Source organism: Coturnix japonica, chromosome 1 (assembly GCF_054131305.1).
Source record: "Coturnix japonica strain WE chromosome 1, WE-NBRP24, whole genome shotgun sequence".
NCBI classification, from domain to species: domain Eukaryota; kingdom Metazoa; phylum Chordata; class Aves; order Galliformes; family Phasianidae; genus Coturnix; species Coturnix japonica.
In genome coordinates this window covers 64974795-64996450 of record NC_140663.1, presented here as the reverse complement: position 1 = coordinate 64996450, position 21656 = coordinate 64974795, and the positions used below count along the sequence as shown (strand labels likewise).

General features: G+C 39.8%; 2 protein-coding genes across 16 annotated transcripts in view; one reads left to right on the top strand and one right to left on the bottom strand.

Annotated features, from left to right (window-relative positions):
- The window catches only part of PTPRO (protein tyrosine phosphatase receptor type O), a 145002-nt gene extending 132860 nt beyond the window's left edge, over nucleotides 1–12142 (top strand). For both annotated transcript variants that reach the window (XM_085543395.1, XM_085543389.1), the window contains 7 exons: nucleotides 523–599; nucleotides 2555–2689; nucleotides 4001–4123; nucleotides 5612–5766; nucleotides 6863–6998; nucleotides 9540–9660; nucleotides 10766–12142. In XM_085543395.1, coding sequence (XP_085399521.1) covers nucleotides 523–599; nucleotides 2555–2689; nucleotides 4001–4123; nucleotides 5612–5766; nucleotides 6863–6998; nucleotides 9540–9644 — 731 coding nt within the window. In that variant the 3' untranslated portion in view covers nucleotides 9645–9660; nucleotides 10766–12142. The remainder of the gene's footprint in view (nucleotides 1–522; nucleotides 600–2554; nucleotides 2690–4000; nucleotides 4124–5611; nucleotides 5767–6862; nucleotides 6999–9539; nucleotides 9661–10765) is intronic.
- Nucleotides 12143–15317: 3175 nt separating this feature from the next.
- Nucleotides 15318–21656, bottom strand: part of EPS8 (EGFR pathway substrate 8, signaling adaptor) — a 129249-nt gene continuing 122910 nt past the window's right edge. For all 14 annotated transcript variants that reach the window (XM_015867723.3, XM_085543431.1, XM_015867688.3 and 11 more), the window contains 2 exons: nucleotides 21436–21565; nucleotides 15318–16752 (listed from right to left, as the gene is read on the bottom strand). In XM_015867723.3, coding sequence (XP_015723209.1) covers nucleotides 16639–16752; nucleotides 21436–21565 — 244 coding nt within the window. In that variant the 3' untranslated portion in view covers nucleotides 15318–16638. The remainder of the gene's footprint in view (nucleotides 16753–21435; nucleotides 21566–21656) is intronic.

The following is a 21656-nucleotide window of genomic DNA, read 5'->3' as shown; positions in this document are numbered from 1 at the left end:
CTTATGGTTTTAATGAAACCTAAGGGAGCCCAAAGGACTGGCAGTCATAAGATGCATTTTGCTGAATCATAGTGATGGTACACCCACATAGTATTTACTGAAGCAAGTGTTGCTCTCTGTTGGTGAATATAGAATCATAGAATCCTGAGAGTTGGAAGGGGCCTTTAAAAGTCATCTAGTCCAACTCCCCTACAACTAACAGGGACATGCACAGCTAGATCAGGTTGATTAAGGCCTGTTCCATCCTGGTCTTGAATGTTTCTAGGGATGGGGCATCAACAACCTCTCTGGTCAACCTGTTCCAGTGCCTCACTACCCTCGCTGTAAAATACTTCTTCCTTCTGTCCAGTATAAATCTACCCTCTTTAAGCTTCAAACCATTTCCTCTTATAACTCTTATAAGCATTCTTTTTTTTTTTATATATATATTTTATTTTAATAGATTTTTTTTCAGCTTGCATAGGATTAATTTTGAGCACTGCACTTGATAGCCAATGAGTTTTTTTTCATTTTCCTTTACAGATGACTTTAGTCGTGTCCGGTTAGTCTCAATGAATGAAGAAGAGGGATCTGACTACATTAATGCCAACTATATTCCTGTGAGTAAGAATAGTATCCTGAACAGCACCTAGAACATGTCTGCTGCAAAAAGCACAATAGCTGCTGGTGGCTGAGTCATATTCACAGCATCTTCTTTAGCTTCCAGTAATTTGCCGAAAGGGAGATTTTCTTTCCACCAGCCACCAAAAATAATAATAATAATAAATAAAATAATAATAATAGTAAAAGGGGAGAGGAGACATTAGACTTCTCACCATTTTTTTCCCATAGTAACACTGAGTGAGCTGTGAATCTTTGTGAAAATAATATGTAACAGGTAGAGAAATTTGGAGGAATGAGGAAGTGGTGCAGTAGCTTCTTAAGGCTGCTAGGAAGAACAGTAGAAACTTTTAAACTGGAAACATTTCTAGGTTTTTGATACACCCAGTCTACTTTCCCCTTCGTGTTGATGAGCTGCTGTTTACCAAGAAAGAGCACCCAGAATTCTAATATAACTGAAGTGGAAGCAGAGCTGTAGCCTAGAAAAGTTTAGAAAAAGACCTTTGACTTGGTGATGAACAATTCTGCACGTGTTGTGAGCAGAGGACAGAGCTGGTCCCAGCTGTGCTGGAGAGAGCTGAGTCAGGATTACGGAGAAGGGAGGAGCCCTCAAGTGAGTCAGTGAAACCACTTCTCTATCACTGAGCCATTGTCTGCACATATACTGCTGAATATGTTGCTTGTACTTAGTTTCTTCAGGACAAGAGCATGAACCTTTAACACTGCTGTTGTGTGTGGCTGAGCTGGTTGTGAGTCAAGAAAAAACTCCCAGTCTTCAAAAGCATCATTCACAGATCAGAAAAGATTCTAAGACGTAGGATAATGGATAATAGGATTGAATGCAGCAATTCTTTTTGGATTGCTGAGTTCTATTTTATTATTTTTTTATAGTTTACATCTTCTTGGTTTTACTTACAGCATAGTGCTGGATTTGTTTTCCTAACAGATGTAGGTGCAACAACTTAATGCTTGTTTTTTTCCTGAAGATGGCTTTATTACTGAGTACCTCCTCCAAACAAAGATACTAGTGGTTATCTGTGTCTCTGTGATAGTAATGACTTGACACTTGGACAATACGAGTAAATAGCATTCTGTGTAACAGGAAAACTTAGACTGCACTGACCTTGAGAGATGTATAGAGGAAAACATTTGTGGGAATTGCTCCCAAATTGTCAATACTTTTACAGTCCATGGGGATTGTACAGGGGTGGCACAGAAATTGCCCAGTTTACATGGGATCATGTTGTATACTGAATTTTTCTTTTGCTCTAATCAGGAATACTGTATAACTTCCAATCTCTGCAAATGTGATTATAGTAGATGCTAAAAAAGACTTTCTTTGAGTCTTTTATTATAATTTTTAAGACAGTCTTTTTGAATATAAGGATATTTTTACAGCTAAAAGCATGTTGATAGTGATAGGAGAAGAAATATGAAATATGAAGCATCTGATTAAAAAAAATCAAATTAATATTTTACTAATTTAAATCCTTATGATGTAAACATGTGCATGTATCCCTGTTTACTGCTAACCTCCACTTATAATATCAGTTCTTGAAAATCACCACATGCACCACATGTATAATTATTTTTATGCCTATAACTAAACAAACTCTTAAATTATGGAATCTGGAAGAAGCTGGAATTTTGATTTAGGATCCTCAGTACTTAACTTTTTTAATGTTGCCTTTCCAGCTGTGAGTGCACACGATTTGTGGAATCACAGCTTCCCCTCCTGTCTTCCATTCTATTTGGCTTATATTTGGAAGCACCAGAAAATGGCAAAAGTTGTGAAGTTATCATTAAGTAAAAATCATGAATTGGTTTATGTTAGAGATCACTTAAAAATACAAACTGAACTTGAGCATGCCAAAAAGTACACATGCTAGAGCAAAATAGGTGTTCTGAAGCATTAAACATGTTAGTTAAAAGCACTTGTCTCTTTGTTTTTTAGGGTTATAATTCACCCCAGGAATACATAGCAACCCAAGGACCACTGCCAGAAACTAGGAATGATTTTTGGAAGATGGTTCTTCAGCAAAAATCTCAAATTATTGTTATGCTCACTCAGTGCAATGAGAAAAGAAGGGTATGTAACAAAATCTTTGGTGTGGTTTAAGCACAAGCAACCCCTCCCTGCTCCAGCTGATGCCCAGCTAGCCTCAAAGCAGTGGAGGAAAAAGAGATGAACCCCCACCCCCTTCAGAACTCATTCCACATGATGTTATATGGTACAGAATATCCCTTCAGCCAGTTTCAGTCAGCTCTCTTCTAATTCTTTTCCCTCCCAGCTCCTTGTGCCCTTCGCTGAGAATGGCCTTGGCTCTGTACAATGCTGCTTAGCAACTATAAACATCGAAGTCTTATCAGCATAGTTTTTCTCCTAGAATCAAAGCATAGCACCATACCAGACACTGTGAAAAAAACAATCCTGTCCCAGCTGAACCTAAGACAGTCTCGGACGCATTTTTCTTTCTTTATTTTTTTAAATGATCTCCTCTGAAACCGTATTTATTAATTGGTGGGTGGATTCATTTGCATTATTTTTCATGAGGCAGCATCATTAGACCTGGAATTTCACTTCATTAAGTTATAGTAAACATTTCAGGATGATTAACAGTCTGGAGCATCTTTCAAATGAAGAAGCTGAGGAATCAAGGACTCTTAAGCCTGGAAAAGAGTAAACACCTAATCGGAAAGAATGGAGATGAGGGATCCAGACCCCTCTCAGAGGTGCCTTTTGATAGGACAAGAAGCAGTGAACACAAACTAAAGGAAATAGAATTCAGTCTAAACACAAGAAAATGCTTTTTTGTTGTGAGAGATGGGGTCAAACTCTGGCATGTGTTGTCCAGAGACACTGTGGAGTTTAGGACTTCGAAGATCTTCAGAAGCCACCTGGACATGGTCCTGAGCATCCAGCTCTGGGTGTCCCTACTTCAGCAGGGGTTGGACCAGATGGACCTTGCCCATCTCGAAGTATCTGTGATTCTGTGCTTTTAAGTTTACATAAAAATAAAACACATGCATTAAGCTTTACATTTCCCTTACCATTATAATATAATCATGTGAAAGAAACATTTTTTAAATATATTTTTCCCCACTTTTTTTTTTTAATCTTAGACCTCTTCCATGAGGAAAAGTAACAATCTACAAAGATGTGCATTTTCATGCTTTGCTATGCTAATGTTCCCCCTCAGAGAACTAATGCATAACTATGCCTGTAGTTATACAAACAGGAATGATGAAGCTGAAAGTAATTACAAGGTGTATTACCACTTATTGAAAGAAGCAAGCAGTGCTGTAGGCATTTCTAAAACTGCAGTTCAGTATGTTTTTGATTGTGATTTTTTTAAAGTGTGCATGTATATATATATATATTTATATGTTTCCCTCTTAGGTGAAATGTGATCATTACTGGCCTTTTACAGAAGATCCTATTGCATATGGGGACATTACTGTCGAGATGCTGTCTGAGGAAGAACACACAGATTGGGTTTATAGGAATTTCCGAATTAGCTATGTAAGTTCATTATGTTTCACAGCTCTACTTGCAGAGTGGGCTCAGTTTTCATCCAGGCCTTTCTTTAACATTTGTCCAATTCTCTCATGCACTGAAAAGCACCTAAGAAAATGATTATGGCCTTGCCCACACTCCACACAAGTAAATGTCTAAATCACACGACTTTCACCTAGGATTGCCATCTCTGTAAACTTGTCAGCAACACGTAAAACTGAAGCAACAGTAGTACATCAGATTATAGACATTCCTGTCGTGCAGATAATTACTGAAAACTGGCAAATATACTTGCTTCTTTTTTTTTTTTTTTTTTCTGTCAGTCGTAATCTTATCGCTGTAAGCCATTCAAAACCTAAAAATACATATGTAGAAATTGAAAATATCTTTTCGAATGGGCAATTGTGAAATATCTGTAGCATAATTTTAGTGTATGGCTCAGAAAGGATCTTGTGTAAAATGTGTCCACACAGATAGTTCTCCACTCCCTACTGCTGCTGAAATAGGGCATTTCTCTGCTTTCACTTATTAAAGTAGAGGAAATGGAAGAGGCTTGCAGCTCATTACAAACAGCAAAGCTTCTTTTACAGCTGCTTCACTGAAGTGTGTGAGAATACAGCAAGGAACTGGCCTAAGACACGATGGGATCATGTCAGAGGTTGGGCTGTGTTGGTATCTACTGAAAAATAACAATTAGAGCTCAGTTTGCTGTTCAGGCACTATCCTCTACCAAAACTAGGTCAGCTACTTTAGGGGCTATTGGTCTGGTCTCCTTTTCAGTATTCTTTCCCTAAGACCTGTTGCGGGAGAAGAGTTCCTGAAATACAGATCTTTAGCCTGATTTAGAATGGCAAAACTAAAGGCCTTGATTGTCAGGTTATTTTTGTGACAAGGTCCTCTCAAACACATAGATAGCCCTCCCCAAGTTTTTATTACCTTTATGTCTCAAAGAAAACATTGGCTGTACTGAGGATTTTATTTCACCTAAAGCTACTAAAGGTTTTAGAAATGCTTTTGAAAATAACGGGTATTTTTCTAAGGTCTTTTCTTTGTTGCCTGGCAATGACAATGTTGGGAGGTGATGTTTTTCCTTCTGTTTTTTCTTTAAGCTTCAGAAGAAAAATTCTTGTGAATCCCGTACTAATTGTTTGCCAGCAGTGTTGTTCTTTGGAGAGAAAACGGAATAGAAAGAGGAAGAAAGCCTAAACTTGAAAAGTGCAACAGTTCTTGACTTATAAGCAAAATAAATAAATAAATAAATAAATGAAAAATTAACTACCATGAAAAAGCAAGCAAGCAAACAAACACCAAAACCATATCCCAAACCCAGCAGTGAATTTGTACCTTTTTGGCTGACTTTATGATTTTACTGTCTTTGGTGGTATGTGGATCAGGAAAAAAAGAAAAAAGCAACAACAAAACCTCAGACTGACTGAATGTGACTGCACTGCTAAAACCTCTTTGAACACGCTGCTGTTCTGCTTTTCCTACTAGGCTGATGAGGTGCAAGATGTGATGCATTTTAACTACACTGCCTGGCCTGACCATGGTGTCCCAACAGCCAACGCCGCCGAAAGCATCCTGCAGTTCGTGCAGATGGTCAGGCAGAAGTCAATAAAGAGTAAAGGCCCCATGATCATACACTGCAGGTAAACATTTCACAGCCAAGGCAATGGGGAGCTGAAAAAAAAAAGGACCCGGTGAGATAGGTTGGAAGTGTAATTTTTCAGAAGAAGCTTGCTAGTACTCTGACACATTTATCCCTTGTGTGTTATCTGGCCTCTGATGAACCTGCTCACTCCCCTGGCCATACTGGGAGCAGCTGCCATGCCAGAAGTGACATCATACCAGACTGATTCCTGACACAATGCTACCCACTGACTTGAGACCTCTTTGTGGCTTCTGGTGTGAGAGCTGCTCTCAGTAGGTCTTCAGAGGGACATAAATTCCCAGGTTGCAGTGGATAAGTGTGTGTACGCCCCAGTGACATGGTCTAAAAGAATGCTGAAGCTGGACAGGCTCTGTAGCTGCATGCCCTGCATTACCCACCTCACATAGCAGCTCTATTGCTGGGCAGTGTGTCAGCACCCTCCAGCCTAGTCCAGCCTGTTGCTGATGTGTTGGTCAGCTCTGTGTCTCTCGCAGCACACTTTTGAGTACTACTTCCCAGAAAACAGACTTTTAGAAAAGTATCTTTTCAAGTTTCCAGAAATGGCAACTATCATTCTGATGGATGCAAAGCAAGAGCATCTGTAAAAGCAACAAGGCATGCAGCCTTCCCCTACCTCTTAATGGAAAAATACATAGGGGATATTGTTTTGGAGTCCTACTATTGAGAAAGATGCTAGTAAGCCAGGGAAGAAACTAAAATTGCGGCTATAAAATAGAACTTTTTATATTACTTAATTAATTGTTGTGGGAATGTATAGTAAAAAGCATTTTCTATAGCATCTTCTTTTTAATATCAGTGCTTCTAACATTGGAGAGAGAGCTTATCAGATAATATTTTAAACAGCACTGTATGTATTAGACCATACTCTCACAACTGGACTGTTGCGGTGGATGGCTATAAGGTCTTCAGAAGGGATAGGAAAGAAAGAAGAGGTGATGAGGGGTGTTAGGGATGATAGCTCTGTATGTTGGGGATGAAAAAGTGAATAGAAAAAGCATTCTACAAAAAGTTGGCAGAAGTCACACAGTTGTAACCCTTGTTCAATCATGAGATAATGTCTGTGTTTGTTGCAGTGCTGGAGTGGGACGAACAGGAACATTCATAGCCCTGGACCGTCTCTTACAGCACATCCGTGACCATGAATTCGTAGATATATTGGGCCTGGTGTCTGACATGAGGTCCTACAGAATGTCCATGGTGCAAACAGAGGTAGGATGCTGTGTCAATTCACTTTGTTGTGAATGCACTGTGGGAACTCTCTCATGTTCATCTGTAGCTTGCTCATGTCCAATGATTGTTGTTCCCTTTGAACCTTGTCAAAGTAGCTATGAAACAAGAAAATTAGGTTTTCATCTTTATTGAAGTATTGTCGTATTGTTAATCTGCTGCATAGCTGAGAGTCTGATAAAATGTCTTTGATCTCACTGATGTCTTCCAGAAGTGATGAGCTATTCTCACTTTCTGAAAAAAATCAATGTGTAAAAATGCATTAGAAGAGATTACCATTTAAACATTTCAAATTATTTTGAAAAGAATTGGATTTGCTGAAGGGATTAATGACTCATGAAGCACTATCAGTATTGGACAGCCACTCACAGGTTTCAGGAGTGTATCACCTGGTCAAGCATATGAACTAAATTACGTGATAGCAATACACAAACCCAAAATAAAAGGGACAGAAGAACCATGAAAGATTTGCCAGAGACCACCCTGTTCCACTCTCTGTATATATATCTACTAGGTACCTCCTTTTATGTTGGAGGGAGACGTTTCATAATAGTCATATCAGAATATCTGTATGGAAAAATATGCCCAAACTCTTATTCCAAAACAGATGGTTTTATGCATCTGGAATCTACCCAGTTTCTCTAGTAATGATGGAAAGACTTCATGCTTGTTTTACTCCACTGGTTAGGAGCAGAACAAGCTGGCAACCTTCATACAGCTGGAAGGACCGCTATCACTCTTAGCAGCCTGGTTCTGGCAGATAATCTGTTGCCAAGGACTATGTATCCCAGAGCAAAGCAGAAAAGACTTAGCAGGGGTGAGGGAGGAGGAGGAAAAGCAACGGGGATGCCAGCTACTGTCTAGGAATTTAAAAAGTCAGTCTTAGACCATTCCCATAAACCATTACTTTTCAACACAGTTCCCTGAAAGGCCTTCTATAAACACCAGAAAACAAATCCTGGTATTTTCTTTTGGCTGCAGCTGTATTAACACTCCTCAGGTAACGTGGTTATTAGTTTTTCTAACATACAAGCTCACTGCATGCTTGGGGCTGATGCCCAGTCCTGCAAAGCCTTGTGCAGATGTCAGCAGGTGGCACTGGCACCCAAGTGCAGGGCCACTGGAATGACATTCTTTAGAAAACCTGAAACCACACACCTGGGCTGACCTGAGCTCACATTTCCTCATATGCTGGAACCTTGGCTCTGTCTCATGGAGTAGTTAAAAATAAATAAATAAATTGTACAAGCCTGAAAAAGAGGTTAGAATGGAGAACAGCCTGAAATAAAACTGGTCACTTCAAATCAAGGAGTGTGAAGAAATCTCGGCTTCTATGTGGCCTGAAACACATTTCATGCTCATCCTGATACTTCTTGGGATCAGCAGACCACTGTGGGCAGGGGATGAGATCAACACTCAGATTTCCAAGCTTTCAACTGCCTCTTTGGAGAGTCATTTTGCTCAAGAGCCTCTTGTTCCCCATGCCTTGTGCACATAAGGATTACTGGAGGATTTGCTGGGGTTTGCCTTCTCTCTGCTTGGAATAAACTCAAGTGATCATTTCTATATTTCAAAATGAAATACAATGTTTCTCTGTATGATGATTTGCTTTCAGTGTAGTGCGCGCAGGGGGTGATAAATCCCCAAATAATTAGCCGCTCGGTTAGCAAACCTAGGTTTCAGCCTTATATTGGCAAAGAAGTCAAGCATTAGGGAGTACAAAGCTTATCGATTTTTTTCAGTTGTGTGTGTGGCATGAATGCAATTTGTTGCACTTAAGTGCATTTGGGTATTTTTCTGTGAATTAATTTATTTTCAGGCAGTGTGAAGTTGATGGACTTACAGAAAGCCATACAGAACCTTCAGTATAAGACATGAGGGTGTAGAGTATGACGGTTACACCTGTAGCACTAAAGGACAGGATAAAAGAGGGGATCTGCTAATGTTTATAAATGCCTTATGTGTGTGAGTGAGTCAAAGAGACATGGCCAACTTCTTTTCAGCAGTCTGCACGGACAGGACAAGAGGAAACAGTCATACATTTCAACATAGGAAGTTCTGCAGCAATATGCAATAGAAATTCTTCACACTAAGGGTGACAGTGCACTGGACCAGGCTACCCAGGGAGGTTGTGGATTCTCCTTCTTTGGAGATATAGCATAGTATCTTGTAGCTGAGAATTTGCTCTATCAAATAGCATTAATGTACTATTTGGATCTGTTTGGATCATTTCAGCTTCCTGTCAGGTTGTCCACACAGCAAGCACTACAACACGGTGTTAATTTGACTCACTGCATCTCTTGCAGCACGATGTTTTAGTATTTCCAAAGCTGCTCTGTGCAACAGTAAGAGGCTATTATTTGGGGAACAGAGAACTCACTGTACGTCGTGAGGGGATAGGGAGAGCAAAACAGGGAAGCTGTGCAGACGGCTGCTATGAACCACTGAACTGTTTCACTGTTTGGGTTTTCATCAGATTTCGTGAGTTTCAAGAATGCCAATTCCCTTGATTCTTTCTTGCAGGAACAATACATTTTTATTCACCAATGTGTGCAATTGATGTGGCAAAAGAAGAAGCAGCAGTTCTGCATAAGTGACGTCATATACGAGAATGTCAGCAAGTCCTAGTTTGGAGTCCCAGGCGGTAAGTCAGGGAAGCTTTGTAAGAAGCTCACAGGCCAGCATCCCCGCTGCTTGGTGGTAACCAGCATCACATCATGGCTTTATGCTTCTCACACTGAGGGAGCTTTGCTTGGATCTTTCTGTCTAGGCCTCTGATCTGAGGGGATTTTCAATGGAAAGTGCAAGCAAAATCCCCTCAGACTCTTGCATTAAACACTTCACTGTGCTTTCCTTGGCAGTGTGTTTGTTGGCTCACATGTTCAAAGAATTAGAGAATATGGAAATCCTAAGGATTTAACTGAAGCTCTTTCTCCACTTGACCTCCTACACTTTGCAGTGAGTGAAGGGGTTCAGGCAGAGGGACAATTTATACCGTCCTCACATCACTCCCAGCTGCAGGTTACCAAGGCCATCTGAGGGTTGGGCTGCCAGCACTGCTGGCATATCAGCAGGGCTTCCTAAGGAGTGAGATGGGAACTCAGGAGCTCCAGCAGGGAACACTGGGAGCCATGGAATAGAACAGCTCTTGGCCAGGCGCTGCCATGAGCAGGGGCCACCATTGTGCTTTTCCATCAGGCCTCAGGGACTGCCTCAGTGCAGACAACAGCATAGCCTAGTCTCCAGCAGCACATCAAGCAGTGCTTTGGGATTTTCTGTCAATGAAGCAAACACATTTCCTTTTGCTTTGGGCTCACACTGTGATGACACATAGCCCTGACTCAGCTAGTGAGCTTTAGATCATTAGGTGGCAGTAATAAGCCAGCCATAACCTTAACACTTGCTTTTGGGTGAATGAGGAGGCTGCGTGCTGATGACATAAAGTGGCTTCTCAGCTACCTCATGGAGAACCATGGTAGGCACCAACCATCTCCACTGGCATTTTGTGGTGTGGCACAGGCACCTGTATCAACATCTGTGCATGTCATTTCCCTGCTCATGAAATACACCCATGACTTTGCACGGGCCTCACCTCCCAACCTGTAGGGTATTCCCTATCTAGACAGAGTGCCAGAGCCTCATTATGTGGTTAGGCCTCTGTATGGATGTCTGGCAGAACTATATGCCAAGATCTCTATGCATTTCCTTATCTAGTCCTAATGTGTTCTCTTCCCATTGTATTGTTCCAGGTGAGACCATGAAGCACACCCATCTTCCCTCGCTTCCGATTTTTTTTCTTTTGGTGGCTTGAACCACCACTAGCGACCGCTGCCTTGAGGTACGCGGACGGTGAGAAACAGCAACATTAACTTTCAGAAGCACTGGGGAGAAAAAGCCTTAACAAGCCTGCGGTGTCTTTTGAACTGTTTTGATTTCTGGACATTTTTTTAAATACTGGACCAAATTCAACTGAACAACATGAAGGAAAAGACACTACAAGATGTGCATATAATAGAGTGCTCCAGAGCATTGGGTTTTCTTGTCTGGTACTTTCAGTTATTTTATTTGTTTCTGTGCAGGTTGGGCTTAAGGTTAAAGTAAGTAAGTAAGTGCAATATTTTTTTAAGGGTTGAATGAAGACCTTTTCTTCATGTGTCACTGGTCTGTGCTAACGTCCATAGGAGAGCAGGCATTGTTAGTATCTAATAATACCTCATTAGTGAATAGCGAGGCATGAACATACATGAAGAAATCTGGAGATTGTGAAAGATGAGGGGTGGTGGGGGGGAAAGGGGTGCTGGGTACCTGGATTGAACTGTTTCCTGCAGCCCTGACATTCTCTGCTTGGGGCCTGGGGAAATGCAAGACCCATGGAACAGACTGACCTTCGGAAATGCAGACCATGGAGCCCGAAGCTGAAGCAGGCAACTGAGGAATGGGATCATCATGGTTTGTGACAGTGCTGCTAGGAATAAAGCAGAGATTGCTCTTTTCTCCAACCTTTTCAGTAACACCACTGAAAAGGTTATTTATTTTTTTTTTAGATCAGTCTAATACAAGCGCAGCTGAGGTAGCTTCGACTCCATTTCTATAGCATCTAACTGTCTGAGCAATCTATGGTGCCTATACCCCTCATTTGTTTATTATTTTTAATCGGTATTAAACCTGTGTAAAAATGTGAAGCTGATTCAGGTTGGGTTAAGAAAAAAAATGTGCTTTAATGGATGTAACTATTTTTCCGAGCCAGGAATTCACGGTGTTACAAAAACTTTGATTTTTTTTTTTTTTTTTTGGCATGTGAAGGGATATGGTTTTTGCTTTATTGCTACAAGGCTGCCAAAGCATCGGGACAGATTCCTGCAGGGACGTCGGGTCAAGGCGATGGGCTCTTTTCCTTTTTGCTGTCAGTTTCAGTTCTAGTCAGAATAATTAGCTATATATATTTTTTTGTCTTTGTATAATTCCAGTACATCATTGTGTATTGTGACATGGATGCTGTCAGAATGGATGTTTGATGGCATTTTGTAGCCTGTTGCTTTTTGTCACCTCATTGGAAGTTAGCAGCAATGGTAACTCAATGTAAACAAAACAAACTTGAACTGAAAGTAAACACACTGGATTGCTTACCTGTGAAGAAGTCACTGTCAGCAAAACAGCAAGTGCACCCACACACATTTTGCATTCACTGCACAGACAGCATACCAGAGGTGGTAGCTTAGCCACTCTCAGGAGCCTGATATCCTCCTTCAGATGACAATGGGTTTATTTATTTTTTAAAGACCTATTCCTTCAGCTGATAAATAGGTGCATATTCCTTTAATATCTATTCCATCTATCTCAGTAATGGTTATAATCGAAAATTTCCTTTGAACTCTCCCACATGCGGTATGCAAAGCTGCATAGGTAAGATAATCTTTAAATAAACCAGGTCCTTTTGAAGGGTATTGAAAGAGGCAAGATGCTACCTCTGATTATTAAAAGGGAGGTGAAGAAGTGCTCACTTCTCCTTCCATGCATCTAATATCATTTCGACAGTTTCCACTGGGTCCACTCCTAAAGCAGCGCTGCCATGGCTCTAAATAGGAAGCCTGGAAATGGGCAGGGAGCCCTCTTCAGGGGGTAGGCTGCTAACAAGAAAGGCTTAAATAATGCCACTGTTTCTGTTCCTTCACAAGTAAGTACACTTCAGCTGGAGGGCCTGCCAAGTAACTGGGAACAGCCATGATTTGCTGACCTAATTTGAACAGAAGTCAGAATGATAAAAGAGCACTTGATAGTGCAGAGCTTGCCTTTTCGTTGGTTTATATTTCACAGTGTCATCACACGTTTACTTAGAAAACATGTTCACACCCCTCTGGAGAACTTCTAGCAGGGACAGAAAACAACAAATCCACAATGATACAAATGTTCTTGCTTTCCCATCTACTGCCCTCTGTGCCTTGCCCACTGATTCTACGTTTATTCTGTATCAAAGCCCAGAGTAATTGGGATACTTTTAAAACGTCATGTGCACACAAACAATCACAGTGTGAGTTTTGGCTGTAACTGAACCTTGGCTGACCATAGCAAAGTATGAAGTTGCTGCAAAGATGCCAACATCACACTGTTACTAACGATATTGCCTGAATAGCCTGAACTTTGAATGCTTGTGAAAAAGTATGCCGCTTACATGTTAGCAAGTGTATATTTTTCCTCTGGTTGTATATGGGAGCTGTTGAGTCACAGCCTGAACCGCTGATTGAGCACCTGGGGAAAAGGCCCAGTCTACCCTAGGATCCCAGGTGAAGGCAATTCATCTGTGCGACCATAAGGGGTGGAGTCTGGCTGCACCTCTCTTACACCTCATTTACGGGCTGACTGCTGCTTTGGAAGGATCTCTGGTTGGAGATCCTTCCCTTGTGGTGTTTTCCTTATGAGCTTAAATCTTCAGTGACAGATGAGTGTTTTTCCTTTGTAACATCTTCTTGTTGTGCTGGTCCCTTTGCCATTGCACCTCTTATATCAACATTCCACCACGCTGATCTTTCAGATTGTTACAGGTTTCTATTTCCCAAAGTAAATTCCTATTAAGAACTAACTAACAAAAACCCCTCTCTTCAGACAAAACATCCTTTTTTAACCCATATATTATACAAACCTGCCTAAGTACATGTGTTGGGATGGAAGTACCACCTCTCCTGGCCTTCTTCAACAGCACCTCTACAGCAATAGGAGCGTCTGAGAGACAGTGTGGCTCAAAAGAAGCATGCAGAGCCTTTAGTATGAATCGACATTCTCTACAGCCAGCTTTACCTTGTCATGGAAGCAAGCTAACTAAAGAAGTGGGCAGAAGTGACTGATGTTACATGGTGTGTGCAAAGAAAGCACAAAACTGCTGTGTGATCATGGGATGCCAAAGCTCCTCCACCCTATTTTCATACACTTTTCACACAGGGTATCTTTCTAAAATATTACTGTTAAAAACAAAAATCACAATGCACTGATTAAAGCCTAGAGAAGACACCTGGAATGAAATGCTGCATTCAGCCATTTCATTTTTCTTCAAGACCTTGGGAATTTTGAAGAAAATTAGTTATTATTTTCATCTACTTAACCCTAAATCAAACCTCCTTTTGATTCCTCATAATTGCCACCTCGAAAACTGCACAGGGGAGGTGTGAAGCTCCCTGGAGTGCCTTAAGCAATCAAGAAAATTCCAGGAAAAAGGGAAATATCTGCCTTAACATCACTTAAATTTCACAGATTGTTACAAAGAAATCATACAGTCTAATTCAGCAACACTGAAGTGTAAAATACAGCTTCAAGCTTTAATGGCTTGGTAAATCATTAGCAGTTAAATTAAAAAAATAATAATAATAATTAATTTGAACAAAATGCAGAAAAACCAAAATCAAGGGAAACAAAACATACAGATTATTCCGCTTACGTGGAAGAGTTTTCCTGTATTCCTCCCAGGTATCTCCAAAGATCTCTAAGAATACTGACCATATTCAGATTAAAAATAGCTATCCACTACAAAACCAAGCTGAGAAGCCACCTCTTTTCTTTCAGAGAAGGTATATGGGGCTTCTCCTAAGCTAAAGCAAAGCTGTTTGTTCAATGCATGAACAAAGTTGCAGTGAATATGAAAACTGGCTTCGTATTTTGGTATCTAAGAGGGAAAGAGAGCTGCAAGAAGCCATCACTATGGCTTTTACAATATCAGATGTACTTTCCATGTGAAAAGAGTGAGTTTAATTTTTATGCCCAGGTTTCAAAGATCTTTTTAAGTTTCCTACTCCTGTACTTATAAGCAGTGAAATATCTATGTAAAAACAGCTTGTAGCTTTCCTTTTTGTTTGTAGTCATTCATCATCCAGTGAATGGGACTGCCATACAGCAAACACATCAGGCTGGGTAGGTACAGATACATACAAGAGAGGGCACAGGAAAGAAAATTTACAAAGTGGCTTAGAGAGTAGTTCAAATCCTAGGAGGACCAGACCTGATTTTTAATGACAGGTTGGTCAGTCAACTTTCTCACATACAGTTGTGTGCATAGGTTGAATGGATGCAGTCTTCATGCACGTGCTCTGGTTCAAATGTCTCCAGTAGGGAGCATGCTTTAGGAGAACTGTCATTTCTTTCACAAGACAAGACAAAAATCCTCTTCTTGGCAATTGCTGCGGCATTTGGGGTCTTAAGTTTGGGACTCTTCACTTTCAGAACCATTTCTGAGTATAACCACATTTAAATGACAGGTGCCCTGTGCACTTTTAACCAGAGTAAATATACACAATGACACATAACCAACACACAGAATTAGTATTTCTAAGGACTTTACAATAAATGGCACTAAACACCTTTATTAAGATTTTAATTTCTTTTATGAAAAAGAAAAATGAATAGGATTCTTTTTTTTTTTTTCTTGTACACAGAGGAAAAGCAAACTAATGGCAAAAATCAAGAACACTTTCTTATTTCAATACCATCTTTGTAGCCACAAAGATACAACTATTTAACAGACAAGAAATACTGTTTATTGCAGACTTTAAGCTGATTCATGTGGAAAAGGCACTATGAAACTTAATCAAACTAGATGATTAAATTTGTCTAAATTAAGTGATATTATATATTATATATAATACATATATTATATATAAAATCACAAGACCATCTGCAGAAACAGAACATTTTTGTGACAAAAATCATCGCATCTTCAAAAATAATATTTGCTGGAAGGGTCGCTCCCTTTTCTCTCCCTTTGCCTCCAGGAATCCAATTTTCCAAAAGATTACATTCATAAAGGAACAACAGCTTTTTACATATGGAAAAACTGACGTCTGGGATCAACACGCAAAGTCTGAATTATACAATGTTCTTCTGACAGGTTAAGTTACAAACAAAAAAATGCAAGTGTATTAAAAAAAAAAAAAAAAGGGGAATTGTTTCATGGCTACCTACAGTAGATCTGATTCCCTCTTTCAGCTGAGTTGTGTTACTATTTTCTATTAATTCCTTCTTGTGCAATACTATTGTTCATCACGAGTGAAGTACTGATAAAATCAAAGTACACAGTATTATTTTGGTATAAACAGCGTCATTAGCAATAAAATACCTTGGGAGCAATGCAAGAAAGATTCGGTCTATGCTGGGCAGCTGTTCATACCCTAAACATTACCTCTTTGATTGCTGGCATCAACTAAACATCCTGCAGCTGAATGCACCGTAAGAAAGACATAGTTTCAAACTACAGCTGGCGACGTAATTCAGAACTGTATTATTATTGAAGGGTTCAAATGCTTTTTATTGCTGGCTCAACTTTCCTGGGATGGATCAAAAATAAAACTACAATCCAGTTTATCTGTCACTGAAAGGTTAACTCCATAAAGCCAAGGCTTGTCTTTGGATATAAGTGACACTAGTGCCAATAGTTTTACCTGTCAGGAACTTACATTGGATTTCTCATTTTCATTTTTAATGATGAGAAGCCAGCAAGTACTTCTGCAGATACTACTGTAAGTTTTCTTTATGATAATTAGTTATGCATTTTTACACAATAATAAGACATTCCCTTTCACTAAAGCAAAGCTGGACTGCATAATGCTATGGTCACTGGAACTAAAGAAAAGAGGAAAGACTTTTAGTGGCTGCTTCCTTCATCAAAAGACTCCACACCTGAATCTGATGCAGCTGCACTGATTTTTTCTTGTCGTCTTCTCATAATTTCTTGTAGTTCTGAACTGCCACTGTTAGCCTATACAGAAAGAAAAAATAAGAGCTGTTAATCTGTGATTTTGACAAAGGATGAAGTAAGTTCTACTGACAGCCTTTTATTAAGGTAGATGTTTGAACAAGTTAAACCTTCAAGTCTGAAACTAAAATGCATTAAAAATCTGGTTACTCGATAGTTGGAAAACAGAAGCAATTACAGTATTCCTAAATGTAGAGCAGAAAAGAGCCTACAAACAGTTAATCCAGCTTGAATTTTAATACTGCTGGGTATCATTGCTTCTCATGCAAGTAAGTCCCCATGAGCACTAGATATTCATGGTATGAAATACATACTCAATACAGAATTAAAGTCCACTAAATTAGCTAGGACTACACCTGAGTACTTAAAAATCATGGCAATCATATTTATAAATTAAAGCACAAAAATCCTTGGGCTTTTAGATCTGTGTCACCACAAAATTCACACATGCCCATGGCTTTGCACAACCAAGGCCTAAGTAAGGATTTGGATTACTACCTTAGTATCCTACATTGTACTGTGTGCCATCAAGCATTTAAGATCAAAGATGTAGTACTAAAACTCAGATCTCATTAACAAGGATTGAATCCTATTACTGTATCAGTGTTGCCTAACAACAGAATTCTGAGGACAATATAGCTTCCCAGATATCCCCTCACTAAAGAAACAGAAACTGTTTTTGAAACTTGTGAAATAAGTTTCTGGACTGCTACATGGAAAACATCCTTCAACTGATTCTTCAACATTCTCAAAATCCTACAACTCTTATGACATGACATGAAACTTCATTTGGATTTAACCCATTAGGTCTATTACAGTGCATTATCTGTTGCCATGACCTGGCAGACAGGTTGAACATCTAAAGAGAGAAAAGGGCTTATCCTAGCTAAAGTACCATTGCTCTCTGCCCTGCTCCCTGAGTGGATGCACAAAGCAGGGGGCACGTAACTAACTCCTTGAAGGCGACAGACTACCTGGATTTGTCTTCATTCATCTTGTCCTTGCCCACTTGGTTCCAGATAGAGAGCTAGCACAGTAAATGCCCATTACTGAAGTAATGCATAACAAACCTGACAACTTGCTTCACCAGAGGTCACATAATTATTTTTTTTTCTGCAAGGGACTGAGCTGCCAAGGCTGCAACAGTTTATCTTCCTGATAACATCAGTAAAAACTTGACTAATAGGCTTGAAAAGCAACTGCAATACAACACGTGGCCAAGCACAGCAGGCACATCCTGCTGACACAGGGAACAGCATAACTCAGCAGACTAGGGCTGTTTGGGGGAACACAATTCTTTGCACAGACTGTTAGACCTCAGCTTTGCTGGTTTACTCAGCTTAGTCTCTAATCAAATCATGAGGTATCAGTAAGCCAGTAAACTTTACATGCTTTAGACTCAGATCGCTGAAATCAGTATCAACCAATGCAATGATATAATCATGAAATGGCTTGATTTGGCAGGCATCTCATAGGTCATGTCACTCCAACCCCCTGACATGGGCACAGTTGTCAACCACTAAATCAGGCACTACACCAGGCTACCCAGGGCCCAATCCAACCTGGCCCTGAACACCTCCACGGAGGGGGCATCCACAGCTTCTCTGGGCAGCCTGTTTCAGCACTTCACCACTCTATCAGTGAAAAGCCCCATTGGTCCATCACATTTCTATGTCTGTGTTGGTCCTTACAACCAGGTGCCCCAGAGAACAAGCAATTTGTTGCATGGACAAGATAAAAACTATTTTCACGTGTTCCCATGCTTTCCATAGATGGAGTAGGAAGACAACAGGAATGTGGACCTGAAGTTTTCCCCCCATAGAGATTACAAAGGTAGGGTTCATGATATTTTATCTCTATGCTTATCTTCTGATTAATGTTCTTCATCCCCAGAGCTCCACAAAATTTGAGGAAGTGCACACACAACATGTCATGGTCACAGAGACTATTAACATTTTCAATTTGCAGTGAAAAAGTAAATCCATACAGATGACTGGCCAATTGGGTAAAATGCTCTGTACTTTGCATACAAGCTTCAACATTATGGAGCAGTCATGAACAAAAGTGCACCAGAAGGCAATCCCTATCAGTACAAGGCCTATGGGGTATCTCAGTCTGCCCCCTCCTGAGATACTACTGCTTGCAACCACCATCTCCTTGGATAGAAATGGTGTTTGGCCCTGGCTATGTCCAGCTGTTTTGCTGTCTGACACACTGATCTCATGCAGTTTTCTTTCTGGTTTTGCTTGGACAGACTTAGAAAGCTGCTAAATCCCAAACATCTCCACTACATTCATGACCTGCTCCTCTGTCATGTTTATATTGGGGCCACAAAACTCTGAGAGGAGTCTTTCTGCCTTTGATGTTTTAAACTGGTTTGGATTCAGAGTTAAACAGAGTTGTCATAAAGCTAACATGACTGAATTCCAATAACATGACTGAGTTCCAATTGGAACTCCAATTTCAAAATACTTATTTCCTCTGCCTAAGGATGAATCTGGGAATGCAGGCCCAAATCTGAGAGACAGGGCTTTCACTGACCTGCAGAAATCCTCATGGAAGTTCCTGGCTACAAATAACAAGCCAAGATGAGGAAGGGAGTTCTGTAATGGTAGACAGCATATGGGTTTGTTTTCTCTTGCCCATTATTGTTATTTACCCATAGCACATAGGACATTTACAGAAATATGACACCAAAGTACTATGGAAAGAATTGCCTGAGTTACAGAAGTTCAGGAGAAGCTTGTCACTGATTAATTGTGTAGGACAATTATTGTGGTCAAGTCCATAACCATACCTACAAAAAGCACTCCGTTTTGCTTGACTGACACTGGTACAATAAATACGTGTGCAATTAAATGGTTCTGTAATTGGAAATGCTTCTAGTTTAAGCAATAAAATGTAACCTTGCTTGGAAGACATGAGCCCATGTTTCCTGAGTGACTGGTATGCTTTTTAGGACTTATTCGTCATTCCTATAGATTATCTTCAGCAGAGATGGACAGCCTTTCTAAGACTTGCAATATGAAATTCAGACATTACAAATGATGTGATAAATGAAATAGAAAATATGGACAGAAAGGAAGATGTGTCATTGTGTTTTAGACAACACAGCAAACAGGTTAAAGTAATCAAGGATTTCTTCAGTTCTGAAAATCATCACTTAAACCTCAAATAATTAAAGTAGAAATAAACATTTGCATTACCTTTTCACTAACAAAAACCAACAACCTTGCTAAACTCTCAGGACCCACTTATTAAAACTGGGCAAGTTTTTACTGCTCAGTTTCCTGTGGAGTAAAGCCTAACTGAGGTAAGCAAAAAAACATCACAGGGAGGGAAAGACCAGACCTCTACAATCCCATGCATCTACAGTTTTCAGCCTAACTTCAGCTACAATAGCAAGGAGTGCTTTTCAAGATTGGAGGCAGAAACCCACATACATGCCTAACACAATCATGAAGTTAGCTTTACACTCTACAAGATGCCACCAAGTCCTCTGGCAGGCCAGAAAGCTCTTTACAAGAAATGTTCTTCCAGGTACAATGTCAAACTCATTTTTTGGATCTCCCCATCAAGTCTACATCTCTGAGATATACAGTTTACATTGCTCCTCTCATTCTGAAGCATGTTGGTCAGAAACTGTATTTAAGAAAAAAAACCAAAAAACCTAACCCTAATTAAATTTCTAAACAATAAAATTTAGTAATAATGAAATAATGACATGGAAGTAAATTTGGTTTTAGACTATTTTAATACACTTTTTTTTTTTGTACTTCCATACACAGGGACTTTCTTCATGAAACTTAAGACTGTAGACATTCCAGAGAAGTTGAAGCATATATGTACTCACTAGGAAATGATGGATTGCATTGGACTTAGTAACATATTCGTAACAGGAAATTAAGACTTGAAGCAATTTTGATAGTGTTAATAGCAATGCTCTCTGGTCCATACTGATCAGGTAAGGTGTAAAATATGCATCATCTTAAACTTCCCTTTTAAAATAAATATGGCACCTAAAGGTTCAGATTCTTTAAGGAAGTCAGTTCCAGCCTTCTGATGAGATAAATATCTATATATATACACATATGTGTATTAATTTTCCTTTAAACGGGATTTGAAGACTGAAGCTTCTCTATGGGCCAATCTTTCCTCTAGACATTATCTAGTCTATTTCTCTACTTTCTGCAGCAAATTAAAAAAAAAAACAAACTGGTTTTAAACTGGTAATCATTCTTCCCAGGTCAGCTCTTAATCCTAGCTTTTAATTTGTTAAGGAATGATACTACTCCAATGAGCAATGAGCATAGAAGTACTATACATATTTCCATGGCTCGGTAATTCTGCTAGCACGCTGTAGAGCACATTTTGCTACACTTAGGATCCACCAATGAAGATGCACTTAAGCTTAAGTACCACCATGTACTTTTTCTAATGCTTTGTGGACCCCTTTAGAAGTGTGGAGACATCCCACCCAGTGTTTTGAGGAATGCTGCTCAATGCACTAATACCAAATAGCCCAGGTACAAATTATGCATAATGACATGATGAGAACTAAGGAAAAAAACTGCATATCTTGCAGAAAGAGCTGATTACTTCTACACATTCAAAAATGATTACTTGAATCATATACCCTAGGTATCAGTGAGCCATCATTAGAGTAGTAAGAAGGGTTATACATACCTCCAAAGCAGACTTCTGTACCGTAATTTGGCTGTAGACTCTAGACCCTTCTGGGCAAACAGTCCTCAGTTCCTCTTTATTGAGGGAGAAAAGTTGAGCACCAGTGAGCACACCAAGGCTGTTCACAGTCCTGGGGTCACAAGGAACAAACAAGAAATAAGAATCCGCTGGCCAAAGGGGAAGTAGTCTTTGCTGATCATAACCTCAGGTAGAGCTACCAA